Source organism: Dreissena polymorpha, chromosome 2 (genome assembly GCF_020536995.1).
Source record: "Dreissena polymorpha isolate Duluth1 chromosome 2, UMN_Dpol_1.0, whole genome shotgun sequence".
NCBI lineage: Eukaryota > Metazoa > Mollusca > Bivalvia > Myida > Dreissenidae > Dreissena > Dreissena polymorpha.
The window spans coordinates 11825491-11851897 of NC_068356.1; the positions used below are offsets into that span (position 1 = coordinate 11825491).

A 26407-nucleotide genomic window follows, 5' to 3' on the forward strand; every position below is an offset into this window, starting at 1 on the left:
AAGAGCAACAATTTATTTAAACCATTTCAAGAAAAACGTGCCAAATATTTCAATCTTAAACAAATCAACGACTTTTATTTTTGTTTAAAGCAACATGTCATCAAGGTTTGTCACATTTAGTTACCTGTTTAGAAATTCTATCAATTTAGAATGAAACTTTTCACTCAAAGAAAACTGCACCCTTTCAATTTTTAAACCAGTTTAAAAAAAGATAATTTATTTGAAATTATGAAGTTTCACTAGCTTGACCATTTTCTTAGCAAAAGGTTTCACAGTTGAACCTGCAAGAATCAAATTTTATGGTAGATAAACACTCACATTAATAATAGTCATTGCTTCCAAATCTGCAACACAGAGGTCCTTTTTTCATACAACTGACAGATCATTGAATGTGTATTGTAGACTGACAGGTCATTGAATGTGTATTGTAGACTGACAAGTCATTGAATGTGTATTGTAGACTGACAGGTCATTGAATATGTATTGTAGACTGACAGGTCATTGAATGTGTATTGTAGATTGATGGATCATTGAATGTGTAGTGTAGACTGACAGGTCATTGAATGTGTATTGTGGACTGACAGGTCATTGAATATGTATTGTAGACCGACAGGTCATTGAATGTGTATTGTTGACTGACAGGTCATTTGAATGTGTATTATAGACTGACAGGTCATTAAATGTGTTTTGTAGACTGACAGGTCATTGAATGTGTATTGTAGACTGACAGGTCATTGAATATGTATTTTAGACTGACAGATAATTGAATGTGTATTGTAGACTGACAGATAATTGAATGTGTATTGTAGACTGACAGGTCATTGAATGTGTATTGTAGACTGACAAGTAATTGAATGTGTATTGTAGACTGACAGGTCATTGAATGTGTATTGTAGACTGACAGGTCATTGAATGTGTATTGTAGACTGACAAGTAATTGAATGTGTATTGTAGACTGACAGGTCATTCAATGTGTATTGTAGACTGACAGGTCCATGAGTCCAGTGAAGAGAGAGCGCACGAAGTCTGACCCTCACAGAAAGTCAGTGGAGTTGGAAAACACAAACTTGTGAGTGGGAGGAGTGCAACATGATATCTTTTGAGAGAGGGCATTGCAAAGCCTGAAATTTCACCACTTATGAGAAATGCCAATTGTGAAAAAACTCATACTTGTGACAGAGCAGTGCCAAAAATAAACACCTGTCACCAATTAAAGTAAATTGTTCCACGGTTCAACAAAATGTGAAACACATGTTTAATAATTATGGAGAAAAAGCCAAGCAATCAATCAAGATGTGTGCAAGGACAGTACAAAAATGCATTAACAAGAAATTGAAATACTGGAGTATGCACACTGGAATATTACTTATGTGAGATACGTGTAATGGTTCAAGCACTCTTGGACAGATTTTGCAGCAGTGAAGGGACTGTACTTAAGTTGGACTGAAGTATATAGCAAAGCATAATTGTGGTTGAATACTGAGATTAGGAAGGTGGTCATTCAATGTGAACCTGCTTTTTCTGTTTGAATTGTCAGGGGTAACTCTTGTATGAAGACTACACGATGTATAACTACTAACATTATTAATAACATAACAGTGCTAGTATTCGAATTGTTGTCTTTATAAACCCAACTACAGTAAAGACTGTGCATTTGTGCAATTATACTATTTATTTACAATGTTGTGAACATATCTTCAATTAGCAAGCAGTCACAAAACCGCACACATCAACACACAGTTCCGTGACAGAACTTGAATTCACAGGGGTACAAATTGCGCTCAATTTCTATCAAGGAACTATTTGCGGCAGGCTTAAATTCCAACAAAGTCAATTCAAATAAGCACAGATTTTATATGAAATGCTAGATCTGGCAATAAACTAGCTATAAACAAAAACATAATAAATACATTCGCCAATGGGTATAGGATTAAGCTCTTAATTGGAAGGGCTTCCTGTCTCATAGGGGTGTGGTCATAAAGTTGTACATTAGCAGGAGCAAGCACATACAACACAAAAAATTAAACAAAAGCTAAATTATTGATATAACAATAATACACTATAGATGATTGCAAAAGTGAAAGTTTTGTTTTTCCACAAAATAATAAAACCCCAATTAGGTAACTGTAGGAAAACAACCTGTAGCTTGTTAATTTATGGTTTTGATGATCCCACTTACAGATATATAAATTGTTTCTATGAGTATTGCTGATAACTTGCTTGACTAATCTACAAATATATGAGGCATCACATAATGAAACACCTGTTACCCGTCCATTAGCTTACCATGTTGTCCTATTGGATGATATGGCAGTTTGTCCTAATGGATGATATAGCAGTTTGTCCTATTGGATGATATGGCAGTTTGTCCTATTGGATGATATGGCAGTTTGTCCTATTGGATGATATAGCAGTTTGTCCACTTGGATGATATGGAAGGTTTCCTTATATAATCAGTAATCCAGCTAAGCCTTATCAGCAGAATACAGCAGCCTGAAACCCTTACCCACCACCAGGCCCCACCTTGCCTCCTCCAACCCCTATGCTATATTGAAAGCACCCTGCTCTTTTTGATCTGATGACATAAGCATACAACACATTTTATTTGAAGATCAGTTAATTAACTAAATTTTTACAATGAAACTACTGTCATTTATTATAGACATAATGTTTTAAATCAAAATACACGTAATATGATTTATTTAAATAATATATGCTATATTGAAAGCACCCTGCCCCTTTTCATATCCTAGCTGTGGATGATATGGCAGTTTCAAGGTTGTCCTATTGGATGAAAAGGCATATGCTCAAATTTACTCATAGTATTTGTATGGAATTGTATTTATTTAAAAAATAGTGTCCAAGAATGTAGACAAACTTTTTATTTATCGTTCACAAATTGTAAAATTAAGTTATCTTATGTTAAGTTTATAGTAAGTAAACTAAATTGTATTATGCCATATAATTTAGTATTATCAATCTGCAAAAGTAACTTTTTCGTCTTCATAGCCAACTTGGCTATGAAACTTTCAAAATGCCATAGAGACATTATCATGAAAAAACGACAACAGTATGCATATATGTATTATTAGGGGTACATGTTGTTAAAATATCAGTAGTGTTCAGACTTTAATTCCATTCTTAGTATCTCCGCTATTTACATGTGATCTGGGATTTCTACAGCTTATTTTGGTATCATGTTTTCATTGTTATTTAAGTTTCAACAGAGTATTCATTATCATGTCATCATCTGGCAAGTCAGTATCAAGAAATACATCATGATCCATTTGAATTACAAACAGCGGGCCTCGCTTAACAAATCTAAGGGAGATAAATAAGAAAAGAAAAATTCATTGCTGTTCCGTTATATCACGGGATCCACGGATCGAGATCTGAATGTATCCTGATTGCGAGATAACTTGTCATGTTATTCATGCATACTTATATATTCATTAGCATAGTTTGATCATATCAAAACACTTTATTTACCTACCTTGTTGCATAATGTGTTATATCCATATATAACTTAAAATTATTCAATCTAGATTAGTATTTTCAAATGCGTATTGTTTAATTTGTAATCCCAAAAGGATTGCCAGGTTTCCTTATTCACATCAACTTAACTAACTCTAGTCACAAATATTAATATTTCTCATGTATTTCGTGTTAATGCTTTGTACTGATTACAAGCACGAGAAAATTAGACTTCATGTAAAACATCACATCATTCTTCCTTTGGGAAAGCGTGGGCTTTTATATTTAATTGCTAAAATGAAAACTTTGTGGTGCAAAGAATTCTAAGATCTCTACCTTTGGTTAAAACAGTGCAGTGCATTTGTTTAAGACATAGGATTTTTAATTAAAAACAAGTCATAACGCTGTATCTACAAGGCTACAGTCCTTCAGATAGGTCATTAGTGATCTGTCATATATACAGTAATTGTATACACATTAATGTGGCCATGGCGTGCATTCGGCTGCCTGAGCGCTGATTGGCTTATACAATTACCGAGTTAAAGTAAAATTCACTCGAGACAATTGTCAAAGGTGACATGCCCCATAGCATAAACTGTTAACATTTGAATATTGGACAAGTGGGGTTATTGTTTTTTGCACTTCACATGTGGGAATGTGACGTAAAATGAGGGTGCTTAAAATCTGAACCAAACTGGATTTATTTATGAAATTCGAATTTAATAAGGAAGTAAACCAAGCGGTGTCACTGTAAGCATTTATCTATGAAATTTTTAAATTGATTATTTCTTGGTTTATTCTCGAACATTTTTTCTGGACTTCTTCATTGTCAATTAGGCGATTTATTGACAATTTTTCTATCGCCAGAACTGAGATTTAATCCCATTTGCAATCAGGTGATGGGTTAATTTTGCATACTGGTATTATTATTGCTATCAACTTACACATCCCTATACTAATATTATATACATGTACTATTATAAGTTCTAATTTTAACAGAAATCATACAGTAACATTTTAAAGAACGACCAACCATGTATAAACCAGTTAAATTTTTTAACATAATTTTTCTTCCAATTTATAAACTAAATAGTCTGTAACTTTGTTACCGATGTAACTACAAATTGCAAAATACACATATGGTGTTCATTTGCTTTTATTGTCCAAAATACATTTGTATGTTTGTTTTGTTTTGGGTTTGCTTTGTATGAAATATGTATTCTTTTCAGTGCATACACTATCAGTTGTAATTCTTTGCTTCTGTACAGTATTTTATACAAATAATTCTTTAATGAATTTTTTGCATACAAAATAAATATTTATGAATAAGAAATACTTGTTTATATATAGACAAAAAATATTGTCAATGAAAAAGTTATATAAAAATTTCTTCATTAAACAATATTATCACATTCACCTATATATTGAAGTAAGCCATGAATATAACATTTATTTGATGTAGACCGTATTTCATATATAATGTAAGAGTGCAATACAATTTCGAACTTAGAGTCTTGACTGTCACATAATGCTATTGGTTACATTCAATTTCATCCATGAACATGAATATCCAAGCAAATTTGACAATCTGTATGTCAATTAGCATAAACAAAATGGGAGACATAAACTCATTTGGATATATAATGTGCCATTTTCAGTTATAATAAGCAAATTCTTTACATTGATATCCCCCAGCCAACTAAATTTTGTTAATTTTTGGGTGCAAATCTCTTGATATATGGTATATTCCACCCAAAAACTATTAAGTAAATAAATAAATACAGGGTGTTTTTATGCATTGCAATGTCATCATTGATATCTATACTATACACCCATGTTACATCTTGAAATCTTATCCTAGTTATAGCCCTGACATGTTACATCATATAAAACCAACTAAGGGCAATTACTCTTGCATAAGAAATTGTAGGGTTATGGTTCTTGTGCATGGCACTTTGCCATATTGATATCTATACACCCATGAAGTTTCATGTTGATATCTTATATATTTTATTAGATAAAGCCTTGAAAAGTTTTGTGACAAACTGACTCACAACGCCAATTCTATATCCCTCCACCTTTGGCAGGGGATAAAAAAAATGCACTTAACACTTAGTAAGGGATAGTGGGAGAAATGACTGGAAAAAATGATTTCATGATCTGTCCCCACACACAATTATTAGACGCCATTAAATTTAGTAATATACTGACCATAAATGTGTACTTGTCTGACAGCTGAAAATTGGGCCGTAACTTAGATTTGTTGTAAGATCTTTGCTAAGACAAGGCTGAGATGTTCCTACCTGGTCCTTGTGAGATGCCGGCACAAGATGGTGAGGGTCGTCTGGCTCGGGCAGGTAGATGTGGAATCCCAGGGTGTCCCCCTCCCTGTAGGGGGCGCTGTACAGCTTCAGGATGCTCTGGTGACACTTGGAGCCTTTCCTGGAGCGCCAGGCATAACTGAACTTGTCATAGCCACATGGCGCCTGCAGGTTTCCTGCAACAGCAGACAGTACTACAGAGATGCAGACATACAGAAACAAAGAACAATGGATTGTTGATATACAATTTACATATTAATGATACAATTATGCTGGACCATTCAACGCACAAGACAAGTCTTTATGTTGTTCATACTAGATAAAAGCAAGTACAAATTAAAACTAGTAGATCAGTAACCAGTGCTGACTAGATTAAAATTTGAAAGATTGATAAATATATATTAACAAAAAACCTCAATATATGACAAAGATATTACTTTTAATTTGTTATGTTTAAATACTGAATTTATATTTATTCACATATGCAGAGGGGGTAATCATGTGATGGTCAAGATGGCGACTTTCATGCAGAGACAGTTATTTTTTGCCGTTTTATACCCTTTATTACCTCTTTTAGCTCACCTGTCACGAAGTGACATGGTGAGCTTATGTGACCGTGTGATGTCCGGCGTCCGTTGTGCGTGTGTGCGTCCGTATGTGCGTCCGTACAAATTTGTTTGTGTAGACAGTAGAGGTCACAGTTTTCATCCAATCTTTATGAAATTTGGTCAGAACGTTTATATAGATGAAATCTGGGTTGGGATTGTATTTGGGTCATCTGGGATCAAAATCTAGGTCACTAGGTCAGAAACTAGGTCAAATAATAGAAAAACCTTGAGTAGACAATAGTGGTCGCAGTTTTCATCCAATCTTTATGAAATTTGGTCAGAATGTTTATTTTGATGAAATCTGGGTTGGGATTGTATTTGGGTCATCTGGGGTCAAAATCTAGGTCAAACACTAGGTCATATAATAGAAAAACCTTGTGTAGACAGTAGAGGTCACAGTTTGCATCCATTCTTTATGAAATTTGGTCAGAATGTTTATCTTGATGAAATCTGTGTTGGGATTGTATTTTGGTCATCTGGGGTCAAAAACTAGGTCACTAGGTCAAAAACTAGGTCAAATAATAGAAAAACCTGGTGTAGACAGTAGAGGTCACAGTTTTCATCCAATCTTTATGAAATTTGGTCAGAATGTTTATCTTGATAAAATCTGAGTTGGGATTGTATTTGATTCATCTGGGGTCAAAAACTACGTCACTAGGTCAAAAACTAGGTCAAATAATAAAAAAACCTTGTGTAGACAATAGAGGTCGCAGTTTTCATCCAATCTTTATGAAATTTGGTGAAAATGTTTATCTTGATGAAATCTGGGTCAGGATTGTATTTTGGTCATCTAAGGTAAAAAACTAGGTCACTAGGTCAAACAATAGAAAAACCGTCAACAATTTGTTAGTGTAGACAGTAGAGGTCACAGTTTTCATCCAATCTTTATGAAATTTGGTTAGAATGTTTATCTTGATAAAATCTGGGTTGGGATTGTATTTGGGTCATCTGGGGTCAAAAACTAGGTCACTAGGTCAAAAAATAGGTCAAATAATAAAAAAAAACTTGTGTAGACAGTAGAGGTCACAGTTTTCATCCAATCTTTATGAAATTTGGTCAGAATGTTTATCTTGATGAAATCTGGGTTGGTATTGTATTTGGGTCATCTGGGGTCAAAAACTAGGTCACTAGGTCAACAAGAGGGCCATGATGGCCCTGAATCGCTCACCTGACTCGTTAAGATCAGATGAAAACTATGACCTCTATTGTCTACACAATGTTTTTCTATGATTTGACCTAGTGACCTAGTTCCTGACTCTAGATGACCCAAATACAATCCCAATCCAGATTTAATCAAGATAAACATTCTGACCACAGTTCATAAATATTGGATGAAAACTGTGACCTCTATTGTCAACACAAGGTTTTTCTATTTATTTGACCTAGATTTTTACCCCAGATGACCCAAATACAATCCCACCCAGATTTCATCAAGAATTCTGACCAAATTTCATAAAGGTTGGATGAAAACTGTGATCTCTAATGTCTACACAAGGTTTTTCTATTATTTGACCTAGTGACCTAGTTTTTGACCCCAGATGACCCAAATAAAATCCCAACCCAGATTTCATCAAGATAAACATTCTGACCAAATTTCATAAAGATTGGATGAAAACTGTGACCTCTATTGTCTACAGAAGGTTGTTCTATTATTTGACCTAGTGACCTTGTTTTTGACCCCAGATGACCCAAATGCAATACCAAACCGGATTTCATCAAGATAAACATTTTGACCAAATTTCATCAAGATTGGATGCAAACTGTGACCTCTACTGTCTACACAAACAAATTGTTGACGGACGGACGCACGGACACACGCAGGCACGCACAACGGACGCCGGACATCACACGATCACATAAGCTCACCGTGTCACTTCATGACAGGTGACCTAAAAATATGTGTCGGAGATAAACATGAACAGTTGTGGTTAAAATCCCATAGAAACAAGGGCTGTTTGTAAAACATGCATGCCCCCCTATATGGGCTATAAGTTGTAGTAGCAGCCATTGTGTGAATACGTTTTTTGTCACTGTGAATGGTGGTGGTGGTGGTGGTGGTGGTGGTGGTGGTGGTGGTGGTGGTGGTGGTGGTGTAGTAGTAGAAGTAGTAGTAGTAGTAGTAGTAATAGTAGTTGTAGTAGTAGTAGTAGTAGTAGTAGTAGTAGTAGTAGAAGTAGTAGTAGTAGTAGAAGTAGAAGTAGTAGTAGTAGTAGTAGTAGAAGTAGTAGTAGTAGTAGTAGTAGTAGTGGTAGTAGTAGTGGTAGTAGTAGTAGTAGTAGTAGTAGTAGTAGTAGTAGTGGTAAAAGTAGTAGTAGTAGTGGCAGAAGTGGTGGTGGTGGTGGTGGTGGTGTAGTAGTAGAAGTAGTAGTAGTAGTAGTAGTAGTAGTAGTAGTAGTAGTAGTAGTAGCAGTAGCAGTAGCAGAAGCAGAAGCAGTAGCAGCATTACAAGACCAATACTTAAGAATGATCAAATGGGAAAAGGTAACCTAGCACTGGCAGTAAATATGGGGCTCATTTACAGGTCAGATTTGGAATCTCTGCTGTAAAATGAGATTTTGAATGAATTAAAGGGAGGCAAATCTGTAATAAAAAGAAAATGCATAAACCGTAGTTGTTTCCCTTGTTTGAACCATGCTAAATCCTTACAAGTTTGGAAAGAATTGGATGAAAAATTTGGACTTTATTGCATAAACACCATTTTCTCAATTCAAGGGGAGGTAATTCTGTACTTCATGGACCAATAATGCTCATTTTTTGTAGGGTTCGTGTTCTCATGGATATAAAGACACTGTGCAAATTTGGAAAGGATCGGACAAAAAATGTGGAAGATTTTTGAAAGTTTTCACAAAATAGGCAAAAACGAATAAACATGCAAAGTTCAACGAGCTCCTGCAGCCATGTTTTTTGACGAATCAAATTTCTTTGAACAACTTTTTCAGGAGAGCCTTCAAAGGTCATCCCTGTGAAATTTTTTGAAAATCTGATGAGCGGTTTCTGACAAGAAGATTTTTTAAGGTTTTTACCATATATGGTCATGGCGGCCATCTTGGTTATGTGATCAAATTTTTTTTAACAATTCTTTTGTCCCATGACCTAGGGATGCTCCACATGAAATTTAGTTGAAATTGGCTCAATGGTTTAGTAGAAGAAGATGTTTACAAATTGTTTACAGACAGACAGACGGCCGGACGCCGGACGGTGAGTGATCACAATAGCTCACCCCGAGCTATCGCTCAGGTGAGCTAAAAACTAGGTCAAATAATAGAAAAACCTTGTGTAGACAATAGAGGTCGAAGTTTTCATCCAATCTTTATGAAATTTGGTCAGAATGTTTATCTTGATGAAATCTGGGTTGGGATTCAATTAAGGTCATCTAAGGTCAAAAACTAGGTCACTAGGTCAAATAATAGAAAAACCGTCAACAATTTGTTTGTGAAGACAGTAGAGGTCACAGTTTTCATCTAATCTTTATGAAATTTGGTCAGAATGTTTATCTTGATGAAATCTGGGTTGGGATTGTATTTGGGTCATCTGAGGTCAAAAACTAGGTCACTAGGTCAAATAATAGAAAAACCTTGTGTAAACAATAGAGGTCACAGTTTTCATCCAATCTTTATAAAATTTAATCAGAATGTTTATCTTGATGAAATATGGGTTGAGATTGTATTTGGTCACTTGGGGTCAAAAACTAGGTCACTAGGTCAAATAATAGAAAAACCTTGTGTAGACATTAGAGGTCACAGTTTTCATCCAATGTTTATGAAATTTGGTCAGAATGTTTATCTTGATGAAATCTGGGTTGGGATTGTATTTGGTTAGTCAGGTGAGCGATTCAGGGCCATCATGGCCCTCTTGTTTATTTTTTAAATGACGCTCACTTTCCAGCCATATAAGTAACAAGAGGACCATTGGGCAAAAATTGTGACTTCTAAAGTGTTTACAAGGTTTCTATAAAGCCAAATAAGGAAAACTGCCCCACCCCCCTGGCAGCCGTGTTATTCAACTGACCAGAACCATTTTCGATCTCAACTCTCATATCAAGGAAACAAATGTTCTGACCAAATTTCATGAAAATTGGGAAAAAAATGTGACTTCTACAGTGTTCACATGTTTTTACTATTTACATATAGAGAAAAATGCCCCACCTACTGGCGGCCATGTTTTTTCACCGATCTGGACCATTTTCGAACTCGTCCGATATATCAATAAAACCAATGTTTTGACCAAACATCATGATGATTGGGCAAAAATTGTGACTTCTAGAGTGTTTACAAGGTTTCTCTAAAGCCAAATAAGGAAAACTGCCCCGCCCACTGGCGGCCATGTTTTTCAACGGACCAGAACCACTTTTGAACTCGACCTATATATCATTAAGGCAAACATTTTGACAAAGTTACATGAAGATTGGGCATGAAATGTGACTTCTACAGTGTTTACAAGGTTTTTCTTTTTTTTGACCTAGTGACCTAGTTTTTGACCCAGCATGACCCAGTTTCGAACTTGATCGAGATATCATTGGGACAAATCTTCTGACCAAGTTTCATGAAGATCGGACATGAAATGTGGCCTCTAGAGTGTTTACAAACCAAATGTGGACGACGGACGGACGGAAGACGGACAAAGACCGGTCACAAAAGCTCACCTGAGCAATCAGGTGAGCTAAAAAGGCGATTAGCGTTTATTTCGTATTTAAATTCACTTTACATCTCGACTTTACTCCCCGCAAATTTTCTAAGTGGTGCCCTAATAAGGCATCCCGCTAAGAAATTTCGCAGCAAGTAAAGTCGAGAAATAGAGCGAATATTTCGATGAAATAAACGCCAGTAACTTTCTTGCTAATATGGCTGGAAATAAAGTAGAATTTAAAACAAGAGAGCCATGATGGCCCTGAATCGCTCACCTGACTAACCTTGCTACATCAACTTAAATTCTATCAGACCCATATACAATCCAAAGAAAGATTTCATTAATTAATACATTCTGACAAAATGTCATTAAGACGTGATGAAAACTGTGACCTCTTTCATCTACAAGAGGTTTTACTAGAATTGGCCCGGTGACCTAATTTTTGACCCAGATGACCCATATACCCTCCAAAATCAGATATTATCAAGATAAACATTCTGACCATACTTCATTAAGATCAGATGAAAACTATGACCTCTATTGTCTACACAAGGTTTTTCTATGATTTGACCTAGTGACCTAGTTTTTGACCCCAGATGACCCAAATACAATCCCAACCCAGATTTCATCAAGATAAACATTCTGACCAAATTTCATAAAGATTGGATGAAAACTGTGACCTCTACTGTCTACACAAACAAATTGTTGATGGTTTTTCTATTATTTGACCTAGTGACCTAGTTTTGACCCCAGATGACCCAAATACAATCCCAACCCAGATTTCATCAAAATATACATTCTGACCAAATTTCATAAAGATTGGATGAAAACTTCGACCTCTATTGTCTACACAAGGTTTTTCTATTATTTGACCTAGTGACCTAGTTTTTGACCTAGTGACCTAGTTTTTGACCCCAGAAGACCCAAATACAATCCCAACCCAGATTTCATCAAGATAAACATTCTGACCAAATTTCATAAAGATTGGATGAAAACTGTGACCTCTACTGTCTACACAAACAAATTGTTGATGGACACACGCATGCACAACGGACGCCGGACATCACATGGTCACATAAGCTCACCATGTCACTTCTTGACAGGTGAGCTTAAACAATTACAAGTAATGAAGTATAAAATGGCAAAAAATACCTGCCTCTGCATGGAAGTCGCCATCTTGATAATCACGTGATTACCCCCTCTGATATGGCTTATAAACTAACTGTTGTGCTTTTTGTTTTAGATTGCAATGCCAATAACATGTTTGCAAACAATTCAAAGAATAACTTCGGCGTTCGTTGTCACAATGTCAGCTCTTATATCACAAAAAAACAGGTTTAACCATGGAATGGCTCACTTGAAATGTGATCACATACGAGCTTTATTCTGGGAAAACTGGGCTTTATACATGTGAGTAAAGTGTCATCCCAAATGATTCTGTGCAGAACGCACATATATTTAACCCATATTGTCCAGATTTGGCTCATATAGTACAAGACATTATTTTTTGCTATGTTACCTTGCTGCTGTGCCCAGCCTATGCGGGTGGCTGTGTTTTCAGGCATCTCATCCACGTGTACCTCATAGTACCAGGAACCTCGAGACACCCCTACAACATGTCCGCATCGACAAAACGGCGAAATCAACTCTGCAATTCTTGCAACAATCACTTCAAAATGCTTCACTTTTTGTTATCAAAAAAAGTGCAACATGAAATTTGTCTCAACTATTTGCACTTATTCAGTGTAATATAAAGCCCACAACTACTTAATGTGCACAATCAAATATGGTAAGAAATATAATTCAAACAAGAGCACCGCACAACGGGTGCCAACACTCGACTGCGGGTGCAGTTTTGAATAAATGAAAGCTTGTCAGATTTTTTTTTAATTATAGGTCAGTGACCTTGACCTTTGACCTAGTGATCCCAAAATAGGTGTGGCGTGTAGAACTCATCAAGGTGCATCTACATATGAAGTTTTAAAGTTGAAGATGGAAGTACTTTGATTTTAGAGCACAATGTCAAGGTTTAAGCCCGACGCCAGCTGACGGCACACGACACTAAACAACAAAACCAGCTGGCTATGACAATACCTCGGGTTTTCTCCAAAAACAGCCGAGCTAATAAAATTAGTTGCATGTATTATGAAATTTGTAATCCATGTTTCAACAATGTTAATCATCTTAAAGGATTGTTCATGCACTGAAATAGAATCCAATCACAATTTTAAAGGTATTTTACATCTAAAGTACCATCCGATCATATAGCAATAACACTGAAAAAGTTATACTAACATAAGCATATGAGCCACATCGTGTGAAAATGGGTCTTATCCCATAAGATGCTAGCGTTCCTCTACACCAGACAGCACATTCACAGAGACTAGCGTTCCTCTACACCAGACAGCACATTCACAGAGACTGGTACAGCTACCTTTTCTGCTACCAGGAAACCTTAGGGGAACTTATATTGGACAGAAAGAACCCTGATCAGACATCACAATTGCGCAGGCGGGTTTGGAGCTACGCTGGTTGCATATGGTTTAAGACCTATTTTTGCATGACACGGTTCATATTGCCATATTTTGCGTACCGTGACAGGCTCGTATCATGCTGTACCCCTTCTCCCCAGTGACAGACAGGCGATCTTCTGAAATCTTCAACTGTGAGGCTGAAACAAACTTAAGAATCTCAATTACCTGAAAGACCCTCACTTAATACACTTTCTTTGAGCCCGTTATTTATGTCTGAGGTAATGCCTAAAACTTAAACCATGATCAAACTTATGATTGCAAGCACACCCCTATCACCTAATACAATGCCATGAGGAACCAGTATTGCTATCCAAGACTAACACAAATGATTTAAAATAAATTTATTTTGAACATTGCTAAGACACATATGTTTTTATCAAGATTAAATCAATACTGATGCAATGTTGTTAGGTTTACTTGGGGAACAATCTAGAGCAAAATAGCACGTCTCTGTGCTACCCTGCCACCCTGGCCAAGCCTCACCAGTCTGCTGGACAGGTTAACTAGAGAGACTTATGTTTAAAAACCTTTCTTTTAAGAATGTGAATCACTCAAAATTGGTCCATCATTCAAAGTACTGTAAACGTATAGAAATTCGTCGGTATGAAATTTCGTGGTTTAATAAAAAAAAAACTAATTCATTGACACGTAATTTCGTGGATTTCAAATAAAAAACAACTGATTTGTTGAAACGTAATTTTGTGGATTTTAAATTTTCTGGGAAGACTGACCGTCATAATAATTAAACTTTTATTAAAACAAGCAGAGAAATAACGAAGCATAATATGCTTATCTGTGTTGACAGCAAGACTTGAGGTTAATGTGCACTGAAGAATGAAAGTTTCGCCGATAATTGTCGATAAGAGCGATAAGGCGGCGCACTTGTGGGTCCCTGCTCGCTCATTGCCATCAATGTTGTTTTGACAATATTTGCAATTCTCAGTGCAATCAGTCCCATAGTAGTTACAATTGAGTATTAAGGTCTCAAAAATACACGTGTGAAAAGCGTTATGTCTCTTTTAACTTTAATTGGCATTAATTGACATATGTGATAAATCTGCAAACTGTTAATTTGGTATTTGATATTTTATCTAAACACTCTACTTGTTATTCATACTTTGTTATCATGAACATCGTAGTTCTTATCATACTAAGTAATCATAAACATCTTAGTTCAAACATATATAATTTACGTCAAATGGGTGGAAAATAACCCAAACATTTTCAATTCGGAAATATTTTAATTAGTCAACATATTGCGTAATGTGACCTACTGAAGTATTTTTTAACTTTTACAAAAAAGCAAATATCTCACATAACAGACAACAAAAGTAAATGTCGGAAATGACATTCGGAAATGACAGATTTTGGATTAAAAAAGTACGAATAATCGTTGGTACTTGAATTCGTGGTTAAGCTGACCAACGAAATCCACGAAAATTCGTACCACACAAAATTTAATGGTTTTACAGTATTTTAAGCAGCACCCTTTATTTCATAGATTCAGCAGTTACAGGAGAGCTTTGAGTAGCTACAACTGAGCCACCAGCCATGGAATACCTCTGTCATGTAGTGCAAGGAGGACCTCTGAGCCCATGAATGTCCTGTACAGGTACCCGGGTATGGGCTTGCCTGCCCACTCTATGCTGTCATCATACGCCTGCCGGTTGGGTGCGTGGGGGTCGGGCTCAACCAAAATGTACCGGTAACCATCTTTGTTGAATGGATGCTCGGTCGGATATCCATGAGGGGCAAGTCGTGTTATGTTCAACATCTCACTGGAAATTACATGTTTTTACATAGATTTAAGCAATAGTTTATGCTCTTGATTTATCAGTGATTACTTCAGTCCATATCTCTTTCAGGTTACATGTTTCAAAGATAATTCTGAGATTCCAGTGAAGATGAAAACTTTAAGGCATTGCATACTTCTAGAACTCTACAGTGCAGTTCTTGGTACAATAATTCCTCAGCTGCTTTAAGAAACACCAACATAAACAACTATGTTTTCAAGGACATCTCCACATGGATGTCTGTGCTGGACATATTGCCAATCACATATGGCATTTCAAACAAACAACAGATTCTTAAACAGTAGCCCCATCACTGACCCTTTCTTGGCCTTGTTGTTGGTGACCTGGACTGTCTCCTGGTTAGCCTTCCTCTTCTGGCCCCTCAGACCCTCTGAAAACACGCAGAATACACATGAATAAACTGCACAACGCTTCATACATGTACAAGTTTGTTTAAACCAGATTAAAGCAGTCTATCACAGTACTCACATTTTTGCAGAGCTGTCTAAGCGATTCACCAGTAGTAAGTGCACATACCAATTCATGTGCTAATAACTGACAACTTCCATACTTGTATCAAACTTAGGATGGGAAGTGAACAAAGAAAATATAATTGAACATTACCAATGCACACACAAGCCATGTGGTTGGTAAGAGGAGCGAGGTAACTAACAATTGACTATTGATTGACACAATGCTGTACTTACTATCGACAGGTACGCCTGGTCTCTGGGGAGCCTGTATTTGAGTATTACTCTTTGTTAAAATCTCAAACGCTGGCGTAACCTTGTACAAGTCCTGAAACAGTGACATGGATTCCTTAGAACTGTTTTGAACTTATCAATATTCTAATTGTTAAATTAGTTCATTATGTCATTTTCCAAATTTAAAAGTGGTACAAAAATCAAAAAGCCTGAAGAAGAATTCTTTATCAACCCAATGTTTACCGCAGAAAATAAGAAGGATTTCAACATAGTACTTAGATTTTTATTTGGTTAAAAAATATTATAAGCTCAGATGAAGATAGTGTTACAAATTATCATAAAATTAACTATCTGATAAATATTTTGTCATCTTTAACAAATAAGTTTCACAAATAAATGTGATAATGGAGTAAAACAAGAGATGCGTTCGTCAGAAACACAATGCCCCCTATTGCGCCACTTTGAATTTTTTTTTTTACCTTTGACCTTGAAGGATGACCTTGACCTTGAATGCATCACTCAAAATGTGCAGCTTCACGAGAACGCCGCTTTCAAATAATTTTTTATATTTTTTTATTACCTTGAAGGATGACTTTGACCTTGAAGTTCCACCACACAAAATGTGCAGCTTCATGAGAACACCGCTTTGTTTTTTTTTGTATTTTTTTTTACCTTTGACCTTGAAGGATGACCTTGACCTTGAACTTCCACCACTAAAAATGTGCAGCATCATGAGATACACATGCATGCCAAATATCAAGTTGCTATCTTCAATATTGCAAAAGTTATGGCCAACGTTAAAGTTATTTTTCCGGACGGACGGACAGACTGACATACTGACAGACAGTTCAACTGCTATATGCCACCCTACCACGGGCATAAAAATCTGTTTAGAGAAGAGCCTATCCTCTTACAGAGTTGAGAAGGCCGAACTGTGTGTCCCCTGCTGCAGTTTCGTTGCCAAAGAAGATGTCTGTTTCTTTAGCCTGGAAAAGGTCTTATGCTTTAGTTTAAGTTATTTCATTATTAATCTTTTGCAAAAATATATGCACATCAAGTTCCTTACTACATTTGGTACTGATGTTCTTTGCAGCATAATCACATATTAGTTGTTTCAATTTTCACTTCACCTCAACCGTAAATACCGTAGGCACTTGTATTAGTGTTTTACCAAGAATCCAATGAAGTCATCTGTGTTTAAATGACAGAGCACATTTTGACAATATCAGTTAAAAGGAATATCTTAATAAAAATCTGAATCAGCGCTGTCACTAGCTTTCAAAAGTCCAAGCCTTAAATTGTTGATATCCCAGACATAAAGTTAGAATTCCCACTGTTATTTCTGCATTTCAGTAAATCCTACTGTATGTGTTGATCTCTGAATACAAAACATGCCCCACTCCATTAATTACCCTTTAATCCTGTATAATTACGATTAATATTTTCAAAAAAAAAATATGACCCATATTGAATGATGATGTGTTCAAAAATTTTAAACAAGAGCTGTCAGAGGACAGCGAGCTCGACTATTCGAGTGCTTGACAGTATAACATAAGCCATCATGGGGAAATTGTTAATATTCAATAAGGTCAAGGTAATATAGTCATATTCTAAGTGGAAGAGGACCATAATTGAAACATATTGATCGCTTATGTTTTAAAGAAGTTGTACTTTATAGACGATTCGGAGTTCAGGTATATTTTCCACAATACATTGAATATTTGTTAAGACATAAAACATTCTAATAAGATCTTATCTCAAGTTTGATAGTAATAGCTTGGGTAGGTGGGTTGGACGGTCCTTCAAAAATAAAATAAATAATGTTCTTTTTTACCATGTTTCAAAGAAAAAAAACTTTTTGGGTGGGAAAGTGGGGTGGGGGTGGAGAGGGGGTATAATATGGGTGTGTGGTCATCTATAAGATGATCTTTAAAAAAAAAAAAAGAGGAAAAAAAAATTCAAAATTTTTTTAGGGGGGGGGGGGGGGGGGGCATGGGGATGGTTTGGGTGGAGTCCATTGTATGTCAGGTGAGTGTTGTTTTGTCAGAGTATGAATCAAATCTGATCATAAATAAAGAAGTTATGGCAATGTAAGCAAAATTTATGTATTAGACCTTGAGAGTCAAGGTCATTCAAAGATCAAGGTCAAATTCAACTTGCCAGGCACAGTACCCTCATGATAGTAAGAAAGTAATTGAAGTTTGAAAGCAATAGCCTTGATGCCTTAGGAGTTAAGTGGATCTAAACATAAAATTTAACCAAATATTCAAAGTTACTAAGACAAAAAAGGGCCATAATTCCATTAAAATGTCAATCGGAGTTATGCAACTTTCCCTGTACAGTTCCCTTACCATAGCTAGCGAATTTTCCAAGTCTGAAAGCAATAGCTATGATACTTTAAGAGTAAAATGGACAAAAACACAAAACTTAAAAAAATGTTAAATTATCTAAGTATAAAATGGGCCATAATTCTGTCAAAATGCCAGTCAGAGTTACATAACTTTGCCTGCACAGTCCCCTAATGATAGTTAGTAAGTGTTGCAAGTATGAAATCAATAGCTTTGATACTTTAGGAATAAAGGGAACCTAAACACAAAACTTAACCAAAATTTCAATTTTCTAAGTATAAAAAGGGAACATTATTCTTACAAAATGCTTGATACAGTTGTCTGCCCTTGTTTATAGATTGGGGTCATGTTGGTAAAGAAGTATGCAAAATATAAAAGCAATATGACAAGGTACATAGAAAATATTTGAGGTAGTACGCAAACTTTAACATAGATTTATCAATAATTATGCATATTCTAAGTGGAAAAAGGGCAATAATTCTTACAAAATGCTTGTTACATTTTCTGCTCCTGTTTATTGATTGGGGTCATGTTGGTAAAGAAGTATGCAAAATATGAAAGCAATATGTCAAGGGACATAGGAAATATTTGGGGTGGTACACAAAATTTAACATTTTTGCAAGGCTAATGGGAACGCCGACGCCGGGGTGAGTAGGATAGCTCTACTATATATATTTCATATATAATAGTCGAGCTAAAAACACAAACATCAGCCATTTTATGCAAGAGTATACACAAAGGGAAGAGAGGGATGGGGAATTCCCATAGACCATGCGTGAAGCAAGTGATGCGATGTGAGAGCATCAAGCACTGGTCATATTTTGAAATAACGACCTGTAAACTAATGAATTAAAAATTTAGATTGAATGTAACAGAAAATTTTACGAAAGTGAAAGTGATTTTCTGAGAATATTTTTTTTATAAAAAAATCAATACACACACACTTTCCATGCTGAAAACATGATGCTGTACAAGTAAAACCTAATTTTTGCGAGCTTTTATCGAGACTTAGGTTCAATACCAAAAACAAAGCATTGTTTATTAACATTAAAATTCGGAAGTGTGTTGCAGTTTAATAATTTAATAAGCAGTTTTCCTTAATAATTATGTTCCTGAAGAAATTGGCATTTAAGAGAGCCCCTGGAATAAAGTAACTGGAATTAAGTATCAATAGAAATCGAGGCTAAGTAAGTATGCTTCTTCCAAAATTGTGTCAAATAAATCTACGAGCATGAATTAAAGTGTCAGAGTCACTCTTGATAAATATGGCCTCTTTATTGATAGACCTGTGCCTTAATTGTTACATCTACCCCCCCCCCCCCCCCCCCCCACACACATACGTCCATTACCAGTGTTTTGTTGACCGTGGTGTGCCAGGTCGACTTAATCCTGCGAGGCATCGTGGTCATCATCTCCCAGTGCTTCTCAACAAATGGAATGATCTCCTGAAATGAAACATAGCGAATATTAAATAGACCTCACATCGTTTCTTTGGACATACTAAAGCTCTTAGATTAATAGAATGTTTGTGTTAGTATTTTATAACAAGAGCACCCCATAACAGGTGCCAACGCTCGGCTGCGGGTGCAGTTTAGAATTAATGAAAGCTTGTCAGAATATTTTTTTTAGAGGTCACAGTGACCTTGACCTTTGACCTAGTGACCAAAAAATAGGTGTGGCGTGTAGAACTCATTTTAGAACCAATGTACAAAAGATTCACAAAATGTTAAGGTTTTAGCACGACGCCGATGGCGGACAACACGATACGACCAGCTGGCTATGATAATACCTCGGGTTTTCTCCGAAAACAGCTGAGCTAAAAATTATGAGGTGTGCAGTGTTTTTAATCTTTTGGTGGTGTTCCAATCAGGTACACATTAACAAACGAGAATTTCATTTTTACATAGGAATAATTACATGTTAATATTTGTTAACAAATATTTATAAAATACTTTGCTTTAAATGATAAATTTAATTCTGCTCAAATTTGGTTTGATGAAAATAGCTGGCTTTGATAGCAATATTCCAACATTCAGTCAATTGTATTTTAAGTAATGTATACACTTAGTGGGGGATTTTAAAGGCATTACAGGGTAAAATATACCTTTTCGGAAAGAGAATGGGGCACATTTCAACCCAAATTAGCCGAACAAAATGCTGCGTTCAATAAATGCTGATGTCCCAAATGGAGTCCTGTCAGTACATGTGTATCAAATATTTGGCCAAGTTAAATAAGCTATTTTAAATAAGTTAGTAAATGTTTAGATAAACATGAGTTGAGGTGATGTGAGTATGCTGAATGTTACATAGAGGTATCACAGAATATTAGTTAGTAGTATTGATTTGAAGCAAGAGGTCAATTTGGAGGGTGAACAAAAAAATGTATCTTCTGAATAAGTCTCAGTCCAAAAGAAGGTCAATTTCAAGGTCGAAATGTGGTCAGGTGATGTGTGTTTGATGTCAGTGTTCAAAGACATAATTCATTCAGGTGGTAAAGGTTTGCAGGCAGTATTATCAATGTTTAACAAACAGAATCATAAAAGTTTTACCAACATATGAACTCTCCATTTGTCACTTTGTTTACCAAGGTTTGGAACTCTTAATTTGTTAACCAAGAATTGTGAAGACTAAATTAGTCTGAAGTAGGTTAGTGTAAAAAAAGGAAAGGGTGATATGGGTGTGTTTATAGCGTTCAAAGATAATATTCATGCTAGTACACATAATTTTGTGTTAACTCTGGCTGAAAAACTAACTTTTTCGTCTCCATAGCCAAGTTGAAGACTAAAACATAACCAACAAGATGTGTTTGTGAAACACAATGCCCGTATATGACGTTTGACCTTAAAGGATGACCTTGGCCTTGACCCTTCACCACTCAAAATGTGCAGCTCCTTGAGATACACACGCATTTCAAATATAAAATTGCTAGCTTCAATATTGCAGAAGTGACATTACATGAGCAATTTTGACCCATATATTTGACCTTGAAGGATGACCTTGACCTTTCACCACTCAAAATATGCAGCTCCATGAGATACACGTGCATGCCAAATATCAAGTTGCTATCTTCAATATTGCAAAAGTATTCATAAAATGAGCGATTTGGCCACATATATTTGACCTCTGACCTTGAAGGATGACCTTGACCTTTCACCACTCAAAATGTGCAGCTTCATGAGATACACATGCATGCAAAATATGAAGTTGCTATCTTCAATATAGCAAAAATTATTGCAAAATGTTAAAGTTGGCGCAAACCAACCAACAGACCAACCAACCAACAGACAGGGCAAAAACAATATGTCCCCCACTAAAAAAATCAAATTCCAAGTTCCATAACTTCGCCAAAAAAAACAAAGGGCCGTGAAAAAACTCACACTTCACCTGTAAGTAATGAAGGTAGACTCACAAACCAAAAATCAGCAATATCTGAAAGTGTTGCGTATAAAAACTCCAGAAAATGGAATTCTTGACAGACACACGGTCAGACTGCTATATGCCACCTCTACCAGTGCATAAAAACACTGTCAAGATCAAAATGAGGTCAGTTCATGTGTAAGAGTTGACAGTGTTCATAGATAATATCTATGCACATATCAAAGCATTGTAAGAATATATGTAAAATGAATGGCCTCATTTTGGGTTCACCTCGAACAGACAAACAAATGGACAGAGCAATCACTTGACAGACCAATCACTGGACAGAAAAATCACTGGACAGACCAATCACTTGACAGACCAATCACTGGACAGACCAATCACTGGACAGACCAATCACTGGACAGACCAATCACTGGACAGACCAATCACTAGACAGACCAATCACTGGACAGACCAATCACTGAACAGACCAATCACTGGACAGACCAATCACTAGACAGACAAATCACTATATGCCTTCCGCCCCAGCCAGGGCATAATAAATCACTGGTTTGTTATGAAATTGTGTTGCTTAACAAGCACATTACAACAGATGGTTGTGTTTACAGTGAAAACCAAATCAAACTCACCTTGTCTCTTGAGAACATCACATTTGTCAACATTTTGTTTGTTTTTGTATTTATAGAAATTCTTTGGGCTTCACAATTATGCAATGTACAGAAGTGTTTGCTTTGCCAGCAGTCCGGGATTAACCATTAGGCAGAGTAGGCAACTGCCTGTGGGCCCCACGACTTTTAGCGGCCCCATTAGATCGGGAGGAAAGAATATTTTTTAATTAATTTCTTAGCCACAATGTGTTTACAATGAAAACCAAATCAAACTCACCCTGTCTCTTGAGAACATCACCCTGTTTTCATCTCTGAACATGTATGTCAAGTTGGCTAGAGTTGTGTAACAGATCTGCTGGAAGCCTGAACAGACAGAATTACATACAGGAAAAGTCATTGAGACAGTACTTGAAAAAAAAGTTTTCCCTACAAAGCAGGAAATAACTTTCCTGGTATCTCGTTTACCACATTAAACTTTTATCTCATTCAATGTGTTGTATACTGCAATTGCAACAAACATAATTATATCAGAACAATGCCTTACAAATTCTTCTGTCATGACTACAATAACAATAGGGCAAAGAGCTCTGAGTCGCTCTATAGAAGTCCAAAACTTTTGAGTAGCTGTTGCAAAGTTTCAAGAACCAGTTTCAAACTGGGCCAAGTTATCATTGGGACAAATGTTCTACCAGTAACTAAATTTCATTAAGATTCACATAAATTGTATCAATTACTGTCCCATGACCATTAAAGTATGCACAGAGAAAAAACATAATTCAATTTCAAATGAATCCAGCATCAGAAAATATTTTAAAGAACATCTTTACCAACAAGCATATGTTTTAACAAGAGCACCGCCTTGCGGTAGCAGACCGCTCATCTATTTTCTTTTTAAAGGTGAAGGGACTCTCATTTTCAATCACAAAGGAGGGAGGGGTGGAGTGAAGAGGGGTGTATAGTGTGGGGGTGTGGACATAATACATTATTTTCCAAAAATGTGATTTTTTTTAATAAAATTCGGGGGGGGGGGGGTATAGTGTGAGGTGGTCATTTGTGAGATGATCTTAAAAAAAATAAAAAAATTTGGGGGGGATTCGGGTGGGGGGGATTCTTGGGTGCGATGGTTGGACGGTATTTCAAACATAAAATAATAAAAAAAATATTTGTGTTTTTTAAACCGTTTAAAAAAAAAAAAAAATTGGGGGGGGGGGGGGGGGAGGGGGGGGGGGTATAGTGTGAGGGTGTGGTGGTCATTTGTGAGATGATCTTAAAAAAAAAAAAAATTAGGGGGGGTGGTGGGGGGAGGGGGGGGAAATTCTTGGGTGCGATGGTTGGACCGTATTTCAAACATAAAATAATAAAAAAAATATTTGGGTCTTTTTACCGTTTTAAAAAAAAATTGGGGGGGGGTGGGGTGGGGGGGTATAGTGTGAGGGTGTGGTGGTCATTTGTGAGATGATAAAAAAAAAAAAAATAGGGGGGGGGATTCGAGGGGGGGGGGGGGGAAGGGCACGGGGGATGGTTTGGGTGGAGTCTATTGTGGTATGTCAGGTAAGAGTAGTTTTGTCAAAGTATCAATCAAATCTAATCATAAATAAAAAAGTTATGGCAATTTTAGCAAAATTTAATAATCTGACCTCGAGAGTCAAGGTCATTCAAAGGTCAGGGTAAAATTCAACTTGCCAGGTACAGTAACCTCATGATAGCATGAAAGTATTTGAAGTTTGAAAGCAATAGCCTTGATACTTCAGAAGTAAAGTGGATTGAAACACAAAATTTAACCATATATTCAAAGTTACTAAGTAAAAAAAGGGCCATAATTTAGTAAAAATGACAACCAGAGTTATGCAACTTGTCCTTTTACTGTACCCTTATGATAGTTTGCGAGTGTTCCAAGTATGAAAGCAATATCTTTGATACTTTAGGGGTAAAGTGGACCAAAACACAAAACTTAACCAAATTTTAAATTTTCTAAGTATAAAGGGCCCATAATTCCGTCCAAATGCCAGTCAGAGTTACATAACTTTGCCCGCACAGTCCCCTTATGATAGTTAATAAGTGTTGCAAGTATGAAAGCAATAGCTTTGATACTTAAAGGGATCTTTTCACGCTTTGGTAAATTGACAAAATTGAAAAAAGTTGTTTCAGATTCGCAAATTTTCGTTTTAGTTATGATATTTGTGAGGAAACAGTAATACTGAACATTTACCATGGTCTAATATAGCCATTATATGCATCTTTTGACGATTTTAAAACCTAAAAATTATAAAGCGTTGCAACGCGAAACGATTGAATAATTTGGAGAATTCTGTTTTTGTCGTTAAATTTTGTGAAACTACGAAGATTGCTTATATAAGGTATAAAATACGTCAAGTATGTGTACTTGGCGGAATAGCTCAGTAGGCTAAAGTGTTTTACTTCAGGACTCTGGCAGGACTCCAGGGGTCACTGGTTCGAAACCTGCTCCGGGCAATGTTCTTTTCCTTTTTTTAATTTTATTCTTGATTTTTTACTGGAGCTTTTACGATCCAATGTTTACATTTATCAATATAAAGCATTTAATGAATAAGTTAAAAAATGCCAAAATCTGTGAAAAGGCCCCTTTAAGGAATAAAATGGACCTAAACATAAAACTTAACCAAAATTTTCAAATTTCTAAGTATAAAAAGGGCACATAATTCTGTCAAAATGCACGCCAGAGTTATCTAACTTTGCCTGCCCAGTCCCCTCATGATAGAAAGTAAGTGTACCAAGTTTGAATGCAATAGCATTGATACTTTCTTTAACCGGACGCCAACGCCGACGCAGACGCCAAGGTGATGACAATAGCTCATAATTTAAAAAAAATAAATAGATGAGCTAAAAAATGATTTCTTTTAATTAAATGTTGCACATTTTGTATGGGAAATCCTTAAAGATGCATTGTGAATTGTGAATATTGCCAATGGTTTGGCCAAAGGATCACTATACAACTTACTGGCTAGTTTCTTCTGGAAGCTCTCAAGCCCATTGGGACCGCAATGCTTACACTGGTAGATGTAGTTGCACATGAATGGGATGCTTGACCTAGGATTGAAAGAACATCATATCATATATATTCATGGATAACTCACTTATCCATGGTGCTTAATATTTGTGCATATCTTATGGTTGTAAGACACGTTATCAAGAATAATACACACTGAACTGCAACAATGTTATTACCATAAAACTGCCATAGTGGTTTATAGATGTCATGTTTAATTTGGGGGATTTTTTTTTTAACCATAAACACTATTTTATCAAGTAAGTAAGCTAAGATATTGGCAAGTAAAGCTAAATTTTGATAACCAACAGCAAGTGATATGATGACAAGATTTTAATGCAGGGACTGAATTGTTTGATTGACAACTCTTGATAAATTGCAGTCTGTCATGAGGAAGACAGACATAATATGCTGGAATACCCGATGTTGCAGCCAGTGCAGTCCTGGTGGTACCATTTAGAGCATGTCTGACACTGTAACTCCGCAGAGCCCAGGTTACGACCTTTGCCACTGAAATAAACATGTAACAATTTACTGCCACTAGTTAGGGCGCTCCCAAAAATATGAAAGTTTCAGGATATTCATAATTGTTTTCCAACCATCCATTACATGATGCTTGAAAAAACGATGCAGTAACAAAATTTGGCTCAAATATAATAACATTTAGGACTTGCTCAATGCTTTTTTAGTTTTTATACAAGCTGCATTGAATATATAGGCATATGCTCATGTTTACAGATATTTTCTTGCCTAAATAGGAAAAGTAACGCAACCATACCAATTGGGAATAAAAGCTGCGCCATGAGCGCATGATACGCCCGTCGTTCGCCAATGAAGTAGTAAGGTAATAAATAACCCTTTGAATCATTTTTTTACTTCAGTTTATTTGTATTTGAATACATGGTTTATTTTATAAGTACATGAGCATGGAAATCACGAAATTTTGACGAACAAAGTCCCATAACTCTGGAACGACAATTCAGAA

The 26407-nt window shown here is 36.1% G+C and overlaps 2 protein-coding genes and 1 long non-coding RNA gene across 6 annotated transcripts in view; 2 read left to right on the forward strand and 1 right to left on the reverse strand.

The window, feature by feature from the left end:
* LOC127865833 (uncharacterized) overlaps positions 1-1607 on the forward strand; it is a 32906-nt gene extending 31299 nt beyond the window's left edge. For all 4 annotated transcript variants that reach the window (XM_052405863.1, XM_052405865.1, XM_052405861.1 and 1 more), the window contains exon 10: positions 984-1607. In XM_052405863.1, the coding sequence (XP_052261823.1) occupies positions 984-1073 (90 nt within the window). In that variant the 3' untranslated portion in view covers positions 1074-1607. The remainder of the gene's footprint in view (positions 1-983) is intronic.
* Positions 1-26407, reverse strand: part of LOC127865835 (set1/Ash2 histone methyltransferase complex subunit ASH2-like) — a 73287-nt gene that overhangs the window by 39360 nt on the left and 7520 nt on the right. The window contains exons 3-13 of the mRNA XM_052405867.1: positions 25843-25932; positions 25375-25463; positions 22675-22760; positions 19758-19853; positions 16975-17046; positions 16064-16154; positions 15675-15747; positions 15124-15341; positions 13623-13700; positions 12549-12638; positions 5778-5971 (exon numbers count right to left, since the gene is read on the reverse strand). Coding sequence (XP_052261827.1) covers positions 5778-5971; positions 12549-12638; positions 13623-13700; positions 15124-15341; positions 15675-15747; positions 16064-16154; positions 16975-17046; positions 19758-19853; positions 22675-22760; positions 25375-25463; positions 25843-25932 — 1177 coding nt within the window. The remainder of the gene's footprint in view (positions 1-5777; positions 5972-12548; positions 12639-13622; positions 13701-15123; positions 15342-15674; positions 15748-16063; positions 16155-16974; positions 17047-19757; positions 19854-22674; positions 22761-25374; positions 25464-25842; positions 25933-26407) is intronic.
* On the forward strand, positions 4-983 carry LOC127865864 (uncharacterized). Its single transcript, XR_008042800.1, has 3 exons — positions 4-468; positions 585-730; positions 876-983. It is a non-coding gene; the product is annotated as an uncharacterized LOC127865864 (long non-coding RNA).